We start from the raw sequence: 11,292 nt of genomic DNA, 5'->3' as shown, positions 1-11,292 counted from the left end.
GCCTTTTCCACGTCGGGCTATGTCTTCCCATAATTCTAGCCACCAAAGGTGACTCTTTGAAACAGTACTTAGCTTTCATGTACCGGGCCCATAGAGAACTCTGTTCCCGAAATCTCCACCATAACTTGATATTGAAGGTTTGGAGGACCTCTTTGAATTTGCGTATACCGAGCCCACCCTCGGCAGTTGGCCGGCAGATTTGATCCCACCCGATCCAATGTGTCCTCTTTTTATCATTTGTAGCACCCCAGAAGAATCGGGCCAACTGTTGGTCGAGGCCTTTGAGAGACTCGGCCGTTAGTTCTATTGCCTGAAAAATATGAATTGGCACCACCTCAAGGGTGCTCTTGATAAGGGTGAGCCTTCCACAGAAAGATAGGTGTTGATGGGCCCACCCAGAAATTCGTGCTGCAATCTTTTCCCGAAGGAACATAAACATGTCCTTCCTTTTGACTCCTCTATAGATAGGTACGCCTCGGTAAAGGAAAGGGAAGGTACCTTGTGAGAAACCGCCCTCGGTTTGGATAAGGCTAGCGCTCCTTTCATGGCATTCGGCAATGTAAAAATTGCTCTTTGATAGGTTGATTTGTTGTCCTGAAACGTTAGCATACTCATCGAGACAAGTGCGGAGCCGCCTGAGAGGTGTGGATGCCGCTTGAGTGAAAATGATGATATCATCGGCATACGCTAGGTGGCTGATCACCATGCACCTTCGAGTGGCTTTAAAGGTCATATCTCTTTGCCCCAGGATCAGCTTGTCAAGGGCTCTTGATAAGTAATCCGCCGCTAGAACAAAAAGAGATGGCGATATGGGATCTCCTTGTCTAAGCCCTCGTGTTGATTTAAAGAATCCCGCGGGGGCACCATTGATTAGCACCGAGAACCAACATGATCCAACACATCTATCAATCATGGAAACCCAAGGACTAGGGAATCCCATACGATGTAATACCTTAAGGAGAAAAGGCCACTGGACTCGGTCGTAAGCTTTAGCCATATCGATTTTAACCGCCACATTCGGACCTGGCGCCCCTTTTGCTAACTCATGGAACATCTCTTGGGCAAGGAGGACGTTGTCATTAAGAAGTCGGCCCTTAACAAACCCACTCTGATTTGGCGAGATGACATGGGGCAAGATAGGCGAGAGCCTCGTGGAGAGGATCTTAGTGATTATTTTATTGGTGACGTTACATAGGCTGATGAGCCGGTAGTCACCCCATGAGACCGGCGATTATTTCTTGGGAATGAGTACAATACTAGTCGCCGTGATGCTTCGAGGGAGGTAGGCTCCCTGAAAGAATTGACAAATTGCGGCATGGACATCCGTGTTAATAATTCCCCAACAAGCTTGGAAAAACGTTGCCGAGAAGCCGTCCGGCCCAGGTGCTCTATCACCCGATATGCCGAACACTGCCTTTCTTACCTCCTCCATCTCTGGTTTCTCGATCAATGTGCTCATTTCCTCCAAGGGATGGAGTTGCTGTATGAAGTTGAGGTCCGGCTCTCCAAGCAAAAGTGGATCTGGGGCGAGGAGCTCTTGGAAGAATTGTACCGCCGAGTTCTTGATCTCTACGTCATCCGATAGTTCACGCCCCCCAACATTAATCTTATGGATGCGCATTCGAATCCGTTTTGCTTGACCCAACTTTGATAGAATCTCGTGTTCTTGTCCCCCTCCGCAAGCCATCGAAGCATGGCCTTTTGGCGCCAAAAGTCTTCCTCCATTCTTAGGAGGCAAATGTACTCGGCAATGCTTTTGTTGATATCCGTTCTATTCTCGGGTGTAGGCCTCTCCTCAAAATCAGCTTGGGCACTCACAATCCTCCCTTCCATGTCTCGGATGTTTGAGTGAATATTGCCAAAAACCTCTTTATTCCAACTCTTAAGGGCTTTCTTGACGCGGGCGAGTTTGATTTGGGGGTTAAGGAGTCCCTCCGCCTCCGTTGGTCTATCCCAATCCTCACGCACCAGATCGATAAATCCCGCATGCCGGGTCCACATATTTTGGAATCGGAAGGGTCTGCCCCCGGTATGCACACTCGGCAACCTGCACTGCACCAGCACTGGGCCATGGTCCGAGGCGACCCGTGGAAGATTCGTGACCCTCGCACTCTCAAATATCTGGGTCCATGATTCGCTTAGAAGGACCCTATCTAGCCTCTCAAAAAGGCCATTCTTTGCCCACGTGTAGTCCGAGCCATCACATCCTGGATCGAGCAGCCGGCAGCCTTCAATGGCCTCGGAGAAGTCGATCATCTCTGCTTGCCGATTGGTGTCGCTACCCGACCTGTCTCGAATGGAAAGAATGGTATTGAAATCCCCTCCAATGGACCAAGGCATCCCCTCGGCGGTAGTTGATATTTCTCTCATTTTGTCCCAAAGAGGAATCCGTTCCCCTCTAGAACACTTTGCATACACGGCCGAGACCAAGATGGGGCATGGAAGACGAGGGCACATGAACCGCCCATGGAGCACCTGATCCGAATCGTCCTCAACCTCAAAATCAGCCCCTTCCTCCACAAAAATCCAAATCTTCCCATTGGCATTCGAAGCCTTAAAAGATAAACCCACCGCCTTTGAATATTTCTCCGGGTTGGGGGTTGTGAGAGGTTCCATTATTGCAAGAAAAATTACATTGTGAGATTGAATTATTCTTTTTAGGACGTTTTGGGTGGCCGCATTTGCGATTCCCCTAACTTTCCAAAACAAGAAATTAACTGACATGGTGAACAAGTAGGATCCGTACCCGGGGGGTGTGAAGGCCTTCCTTGGAATTTGATGATTTGAAGATTATTTCCTCCTTGGCATGGCTCAGCTTCCATAAGGATGGAGCTCATCCCCTCTGCTTCGTCGTGGTCTAGCTTGTTCACTTCCCACTCCTCATGCTCCCCATTGGCATTCTCTCCAAATTTTCTGAAGGCCATGAGGGAGTAGTATCGGTTGGAGCTCATGTGGTTTTCTATCTGTTGAGATTTCTCGGGATCAAATCGTTTAAAGGAACCGGTCGCATGCCCTTGTCCTTCTTCATGCGCCGGGTCTCCTTGTCCCGTGGTGTCCACTCCTTGCAGAGCACTATCTCGTCCGCCTCCAAGAGAAGAAGATCTAGTGATCCGGGGTCTAGGCTGATTAGGGCTTCGGACCAGGTCCATGCCCTGTCCACTAGGTGAATCTCCCAAAATATCCGGGCCCTTCCATCCCCCTCCCTTGCTTTCTTTTGCCTTCCCGTTCGCCCGATGATGGCCCTCCTTGGCTTTATTCTTCCCTTGCTGTTTCCACTCCGAGGTTGTCTCAATTTGATTCAATTCAACGTCTTTAGCTTTCCCTTCTCGACCCTTTCGGATGGGTTGGCCGCGTAACATACTTCACTCTTATGGCCTACATGCCTACACTCCCGGCAATACGATGGGATTTTATCCCATTTGACCTGTTGCACCAACTCGCGGCCACAAATGTCCAAAATGATTTCGTCGGGAGGCGGCTTAGTAATGTCAATTTCCACGCAAATCCGAGCAAAAGATAGCCTAGATTTGTTAGCCGTGGCTCGATCCACTTGGATCGGGGTTCCCAAGGAGTTTTCCAATAGCAAATAGGGCGGCTTGATCAAAAAGGTGAATAGGTAGGCCTATTAGGTTGCACCATATTGCCGCAATTGGGGACTCACAATAAGCGTCGAAATCCGGTGTCCATTTGAAGACTCTCATCGGGTGGCGATCTACGAACCAAACCGGCGTGCCTTTAGGTCCGCTAAGGAGTCGAGTGTAGTCCGCAATATCCTCGAATTGCACAAGAATATGTTTTGCATTAATATATTTCCAAGTGTAACCACGACAAAACTCGATATTCTCAAGAGCCTTTTGAATTTGATGCGAAGCCGGAATAGAGTGTGAGAACTTACCGACAATGGCGTGGCCTAGTGTTGTCGCTAGTTTTTGGATCTCGGCCCCGCTGAAGTAGATAGCTGGTTTGCCATTGGACGTTGTCGCGTATCCAATGTTTTGGATTTGCTCCGGGACGAATGCTTGTGGTCCATCTAGTTTCGGAGCATGCCGAACCATGTCGGCCATAGTGGTATGTTTGTTGGGCTTTTCATGGTAGCATTACTCCCTTGGGGGTAGTTAATTTTCGCCGAGTTCTTGTTGTGGTCTTCATTCTCTTTGGATCCATTTTTGTGGACATTCCCACCTTGCGGCCTTCCTTTCGGGGTCTCCACCTCCATCGCCTCATCAACCTCAAGTGGTGTCTCCTTTTCTTGTTTGGATTGATTGGGGACGTTAGTGATTACCCCCGAACCCTTGCTCGCCTTTTCGGCCCGATGGGTTTTATCGCTAGCCTTCGTCCTCGGCATGACCGAGGTCGAGTCATGATGCATCGCTCCTATCTCAAAGGTGGCGCGTAACCTTCTCGTCCTTCCTCTCTCGAGAGGTGGGAATTCCTCATATGATGGACCATTAGGTATCAACAACTTGGTTGAGGGAGGATCCGAGTTCCATTTGAGCAAGTTGGCCAACTCCGACATTGTTGTGTCGCCGTCCGGTGGGCCGTCGGCGAGGAGGGGCTGCGCCGCCCAAGTATCTATCTTCTCTGCCGAGTCAAGTGCCGCCACTTGCAAGAGATTATCATATTTTGGCTGCATTGGGGAGATGGAGGAAGGTACATCACGTGATGTTGCTCCTTGGTATGGGCCAAATGCACTTTCAAAAGGTATTTTTGTTTCACTACCCATTTTTGGCAAGTTGACTTCCACACATGCCAAGGCACGTTGGGGACCGTATGAGCCATCACTAGCCGTTGGGGAGACGTTCGAAGGTGGTTTATGAGACACTCCTTCGTCTTCCAACTCTTCGCCGGACCCTTGGCCGGGCGGCGGTGCCACGTCGCCACATCACTACATTTTTGGGCGATGATGCTCAAATCTCCTTCCATTTCGTCGGCTGGTATATCATCCTCATTCCCTATGGAGGGTTCCTTCACGGGATGGCTTGGTTCCAAAGGGAAGAGGGCCGTCTTGCATCGGGGTGTCTCGGGGTCATCGCTATTGCCGACGAGACTATCTTCCCCTCCAAAAGATAGCTTTTTACAGAGTTGTTTGTCCTCCGGGAGGGGGGAGGGGACTAACCTTTTCCGTCCATTCCCTTTGGGGGATGGAGCCGGCATGCTCTTCCTCACTTTGCACCGAGATTTGGAGACTTTGAGCCTCATGGACTTGGTTGGTTGTTTGGTGGATGCATCTTCGGGAGATTGAAAGACCATTAGCTGGTCCGGGATGACTCGAGGATCCTCGGGGCCTAGTGGGGGGGGATCCGGCGGATGGTCCGCCATCGAGCCGAGGAGGACTCTTCAAAGGTGGTGGCCGAGAATGGTGGTTAGGTCGAATTTTGAAGGAGGGGAGTAGGGCTTATCCAGCGTGGGTGGACACCCGGAAGAGGGAGGGGAGGGAGGTTGGAGATAGGGTGGCAAGGTGGGTGGCGAGGTAGTTCTCCGGCGGTTCAATAAGGGTGGGATTGTAGAGAGAAGGTGGAGCTTCTCACTAGAGAGAAGGGGGAGCTCCTGGATTATAAAGACAAGATTCCCTTAGTAATAGTGATTGAAGAAAGGATGCATGTTGATTTGTGAGTTTTCATTCTTTAATAAACCAAAATCTGTTCGGATGAAGTACAAGTTATTGACTTGTCAATGTGTTTAGTTTACTTACATGTTTTTCCTTTCTAAGTCCTTTACGTAGTTGCGTTTGTTTTATGTTGTCTTCAATAAGAACCATGCGTTGAAACGTGCCACTTTTCTTTTTCTTTTCTTTCATACTTGAGGACAAGTATGGGTTAAGTGTGAGCAGTTTGATGAGGCTCGTTTCACACATGTTTCCTACCTTAAAATTGCATCAAATTCTGTAAACTATCATCTAATTTTGAGCCAGGTGTGTGTGTGTAACATCCCAAATTTTTGCGACTTTTATTTTAATATGTCGATTGGAAATTTCATTTATGGAATTAAATTGTTGCTACGGGATTGAGTTTTTTTTTTTTTTTTTTTTTATAATGGCAGTTGGAGGAAAATCTCAAACATGTACACACATTTTATAGCAGATAGAGTATTCATCTTATAGTGTGACTTGCAAAGGCAATCAACAAAACCTGTGGGTAAATTCGAATATCAGTAACAGTAAGTCATAGAAGGGCATCTTCATTCTACAGAAATTGCAGGCTTGACTCCTGATTGAACTTTTGTTCCAATTCTCGGAGCACCTTCCGTCCAACCAGAGTTATATCACCCGCTCCTAGTGTCAAGATCACAAGCTGACGCTGACGGTTCTCAGATACCATATTCACCAGCTCACTGATCACATTCTCCAGGCGTGGGATAAAATCGCATGTTGGACTGGCTACAAACATAGCCAGATCCTCTCCGCTAATATTCCAAACGTTAGTTTCCCTGGCAGCATAGACCTCAGTAACTATGACTTGATCTGCTTCTCTGAATGCAGAGGCGAACTCACTCATCAATGCAGCCAGGCGACTGTAAGTGTGAGGCTGGAAAACTACCAAAAGCTCCTCTAAAGGAAAAATCCTTCTTGCTGCTTGAAGAACACAGCGGACCTCGGTGGGATGATGAGCATAGTCGTCAAATATACAACATCCATGAATTTTGCCAATATACTCAAAACGTCTGGAGATGCCTTTAAAGCTATTCAAATGTGACTTCACTTTATCAATTGATTCGTAGATTTGTCTATCGTCACCAAATAAAGCATTTAATGCAGCAATCACCGCTAATGAATTAAGTACATTATGGTCTCCAGGTATTTGCAAGCTGATCACAGTGACAGGATGTCCATTGTGACACAGTTGATAGTCACAACCACCATGAGAGTTTGGAGAAACTGATGAAGCCTGCCAGTTATTGTAACTTGACATTCCAAAAGTAGTAATATTGTATCTGTTGGCGCATAGCTGGTCAGATAGACTCTTCACATAATTCGGAGCATCAGATACCTCTATGGGGTGATTCAGCATAGAAAAAGCACCTAGGCTCTGGCCATGCTTATCCCCATATACAATAAGGTGGCCATCAGTTCTTACTCTCTCTAGGAACTTCCTGAAAATTTCTTTGACAGCCTCCTTATCTTGATATATATCAACATGCTCCCAGTCCAAATTTGTTACTATGGCTACATGAGGTAATAATCCAAGGAAGCAACCATCATATTCATCAGCCTCTAGTACGAAGTTGTGAGAATCCCCATAAATAACATTACCTCCAGAAAACTGCGGCACTTGTGCCCCAATGACAGCTGTCAGATCATCTCCCATGGCCTTTAATACATAAGCGAGCATACTTGCTGTGGTACTCTTGCCGTGGCTCCCACTGACAGCAATCAAGTTGTAATCCTTGGTAATTTTTCCCAACCATGCACCTCGTTTGTACATTGGTACTCCACGAGATTTGGCAATCAAAACCTCCACATTTTCAGGTGGAATCGCACTCGACACAACAACTGCCTGAGGAAAACTCGATATCTCGCCATTCCAGTGCAAATTTCTCTCAGAGTGACCCACAAACAGCGACGCACCTGCTTCCTTTAATGCATCCATGTAGCTACTCCACGCTATATCCGAACCACTAACCATGTAGCCTTGTTTAAGCGCAAGCATAGCGAGGGCGGATAATCCACTGCCTCCAACTCCGACGAAGTGAATGCGTCCCTTCTCTCCAAAACCACGCGGTTCGAAATCGACCACCTCACTTATACAGTGGGGAGGATTAGCAGAGGCCGAGATTCCGCGAGGAAATTTCCAAACAGGAAGGTCTAGACGTGACGATGTACCGATCCTTTCCCGCCGCGGAGTGCCGCACCAGAAATATGAATCCAACGGAGATAGAGATTCCAAGGAACGGCGGAGCTCCGGCTGGAAAGCCGACGCCGGTAGCTCCATTTGCCGCGCCAAATTTCCGGTTCTGAAACGCCGACGGAATCACAGCCCCATTGCCGCTTACGGGATTGAGTTTGATTATGTGGAATAAATTGTCATGGATGTTTTGAAATGAAGTGCTTTATATTTTTTTTATGTGGGGGATCAATTTAAATAAAATCATGCATTTAGTTCTAGCCAAGTAAAGTGGCTATTGTCGGAAAAGTAACTCCTAAACTATTGGTGTGACTTTGGAGATTTTGTAGGGAGTGATTTACGGTAACAGGGTTTTCATCAGTTCTCGGGACAGTAGAGTGAGAAGCTCCCCATTCTCTCTAAAAACCTCTCTATATTGACCCACCGGAATTTCCCACCCGCCTGCACCTCAACATCCCGTCGACCAACAATCCACTTAGCCTCACGCCATAACAACCTTGCCGACCACCACCTTCACCGGCCGAGACAACCCCATAACTACCGCCCTCGATCCCAAGCCTTTCCCGAGCAACCCCATCGCTCTCCCGGCCATGCCGGACGACCCGACGAGCGAGCCACCCCCTCTTGAGGGAGAGCAAACCCCCTCGGACCAACAAATGAAGTTTTGCTCGAAGGAATCAAACTCCCCGAAGGAGCCGTCTAAGAAAATGGCGTTGAAGGCTGCTAAAGCAAAGATCAAGGCTCGAAAGAGCACTCCGGCCCCGACTACTAAAGGGGATGGTCGGAAGAGGTACGTACTCTCCCCACTTCCCGAGGACAAGCAACTAAGGAAGAGAATCAACTTTGGGGAGGAAGATTACGCCCCGGTTGTGAGCCCTAAATGCAAAAACTCGATCTTTCCGGTGCTCGTAAGTCCCAACATGGCGGACGCATTGCAAGAGGGGGAGAATGTGCAAGGAGAAGTTGAAGAGGAGATAGAAATGGAAAGGCCACATGTGGTCCGAGGCGCAACTTCCGACCTGGTGCTTTTCTCCGGCCAAGATTCCGTCCAAGTCGCCGGAGAGGAGACGGCCGACCACGACATGGAGCCTTCTCAACCGAGCCATGACAAATCCATTGTACTTGGTGCTGCAAAAGTACAAGGAGCCTTGGGGGAGGAGATGGTCAACTTGCCCGATAAGGATATGGGAACAAAAATGCTTTTGGAAAGTAGGTTGGTCCCTTGCCAAAATGGAGAGTCACATGATGCACTAGCCGTTAGTGAGTTTTTGCAGCCTAACCCTACCAACCTTCTCCATGTTGCCTCCTTGGATGCGGCGGACATGCTAGACACCTTGGCGGCGCAGCCACTTCTCAACGCCGGCACGGCGGAGTCCGGCCGGCCGGCGGCCGAGCCAAACCATGCACCTCAATTTGGTATGAACTTCCCCTTGCTATCACCTTCAACCGCTTTCAAGGCCTACCAAACGGAGTTCCCACCCTTGGAGAAAGGTCGAACTCTAAAGCTACGTGATTCCTTTGAGCGTGGCCGACCGAAAGGTGCCGAGATGGTGCCAAGTCCGTGCTCGAGTCAGCACGATCTCCCTTACACGCATGTCAAGCCGGGTGCGGGAAAAGGCCCCACGGTCTCGGCCAGCATGCCCGAGGCCCCGAAAATTGGGGCGAGCCCGTCAACATCTCCTAATTCCGGGGTAATGGCTGACCTCTTTAAGGTAACTCCATCAGCCACAATGATCGGACCACAATGTAGTAGAGAAGAGGGAGCCGGGGTCGGTTCGAACGGCAACTTGCCGGCCAATGGTGCCGAGATGGGCTCGGTAACCACAAATGCATGGCGCTCAATGGCGGACCTGATCAAGGGAGCCCCCGATCCGAATGGACCGCAAGTGTTCGTGGCCGACAAGATCCAAACCATTGGATTAGCATCAGTCTCAAATGGGATACCATCAATCTACTTCTCGGGGCTGGAAATCCGGAAGCTTGCCGAAAACGTAGGGCACGCCATTGTAGGTAAATTCTCACACTCTATCCCGACAGCCGGACAAATTCAAAAGGCTCTTAATAACATGAAATTTCAATGTGGCTTTACTTGGAAATACATTAATGCCAAGCACATTCTTATTCAATGCGAGGACTTGGTGGATTACGCAAGGCTCCTTGGTGGCCTGAAGGGGACGCCGGTGTGGCTCATCGATCGGCATCCAATGAGGGTGTTCAAATGGTCTCCGGATTTTGACGCCTATTGTGAGTCCCCGATTGCAGCAATATGGTGTAACCTAATTGGCCTTCCGATCCACCTATTCGATCAATCAGCCCTCTTCGCCATTGGCAAGCTCCTAGGGACGCCAATACAAGTTGACCGAGCCACCGCGAACAAGACAAGGCTCTCCTTTGCGCGCATTTGCGTCGAGATTGATATCACGAAACCACCCCCCGAAGAAATCATACTTGATATTTGTGGAAGAGAGACGGCCCAACAAGTGCGGTGGGATAAAATTCCAGCCTATTGTCGGGAGTGTAAGCACGTCGGCCACTCGAGCAATGTTTGCTATGCTGTGGGAAAGACCGAGAGGCCACCGAAAAGAAACTACAACAATGCAGCCCCCCAAAAAGCAAATCAAGATGGAAATGGTCCCACGGAAAAGCAAGCCACGGAAAAGTAAGCCAATTTGGAGAAAAGGTGGGGCTGACACTAGTGAGAGAAGCTCTCCCCTCTCTCTAGAATTCGCCCCTCTTCCTCCCTCCCCTTTGAGGGAGGTGATATGTAAGCTTTAGACACGACTATGGTGAAGGCCGGCGGAGAACCGGCGGTTGAGGCTGCTACGGTTTCATCTCTCACGTTCCAATCACCCCGCTCGCCGGAACGGAGTCTCCCTTTCATCCCACGGCCAAAGACGAAGAGGGCCGGGACTCCTTTCCCCGAGAGAGGCCGACGTGATCTGAAACGCGTAGGCCTTGAGACAATTTCGGGGGTTAGTCGAATCAAGAAGAAAATGATCTTCGAAATGGCCGGAGAGCTACTCGACCGGGAAAATGATGAGGGGATGGCGTCGCCGGAAGGAGAGCAGCCTCCCGGTGGGTATATGATGAGCATGTTTGCTCAAATGGCGAAACCGGGCCCCTTCGAACCAGCTACGGGCCACTTACTCCTTCTCGACCATGAGCGGTTTTTTGCTGCCGGAATCTCGGACGACGACCTAGTGGACCCACCAGCCAAATCCAGTTTCCGGGAGGTAGATGAGCCGACGAAAGAGTCGACATCAAATATGGAAGATAAGAAGAAGAAGATTGCAATGGAAATGCTCAACTCCGAGGAGGTGGCCGGAATTTCGCCGGCGCCGGCGAGCCGGAGTGAGCTGGACCACCACCCAACCGGTGCAAGTACAATACATCACATGGGTCCTAGGCTAGAAGATAGGTTGGCATGTGATGTGTTGGAATCATGTGACTT

The 11,292-nt window shown here is 49.4% G+C and overlaps 2 protein-coding genes across 2 annotated transcripts; both read right to left on the bottom strand.

The window, feature by feature from the left end:
• Positions 1-1,569: 1,569 nt before the first annotated feature.
• On the bottom strand, positions 1,570-2,616 carry LOC121755958. The gene has a single exon (XM_042151443.1). The coding sequence runs from the start codon at positions 2,614-2,616 to the stop codon at positions 1,570-1,572; it is 1,047 nt and encodes a 348-aa protein (XP_042007377.1).
• Positions 2,617-6,035: 3,419 nt separating this feature from the next.
• On the bottom strand, positions 6,036-7,978 carry LOC121745523 (UDP-N-acetylmuramate--L-alanine ligase-like). Its single transcript, XM_042139472.1, has 3 exons — positions 7,074-7,978; positions 7,019-7,035; positions 6,036-6,930 (listed from the first exon to the last, which is right to left on the bottom strand). The coding sequence occupies exons 1-3, from the start codon at positions 7,926-7,928 to the stop codon at positions 6,183-6,185; spliced, it is 1,620 nt and encodes a 539-aa protein (XP_041995406.1). The 5' UTR covers positions 7,929-7,978; the 3' UTR covers positions 6,036-6,182.
• Positions 7,979-11,292: the final 3,314 nt, after the last annotated feature.

Source organism: Salvia splendens, chromosome 1, assembly GCF_004379255.2.
Source record: "Salvia splendens isolate huo1 chromosome 1, SspV2, whole genome shotgun sequence".
Taxonomy (NCBI): domain Eukaryota; kingdom Viridiplantae; phylum Streptophyta; class Magnoliopsida; order Lamiales; family Lamiaceae; genus Salvia; species Salvia splendens.
The sequence above is the reverse complement of the archived record's forward strand: the minus strand, read 5'-3'. Positions and strand labels throughout refer to the sequence as shown.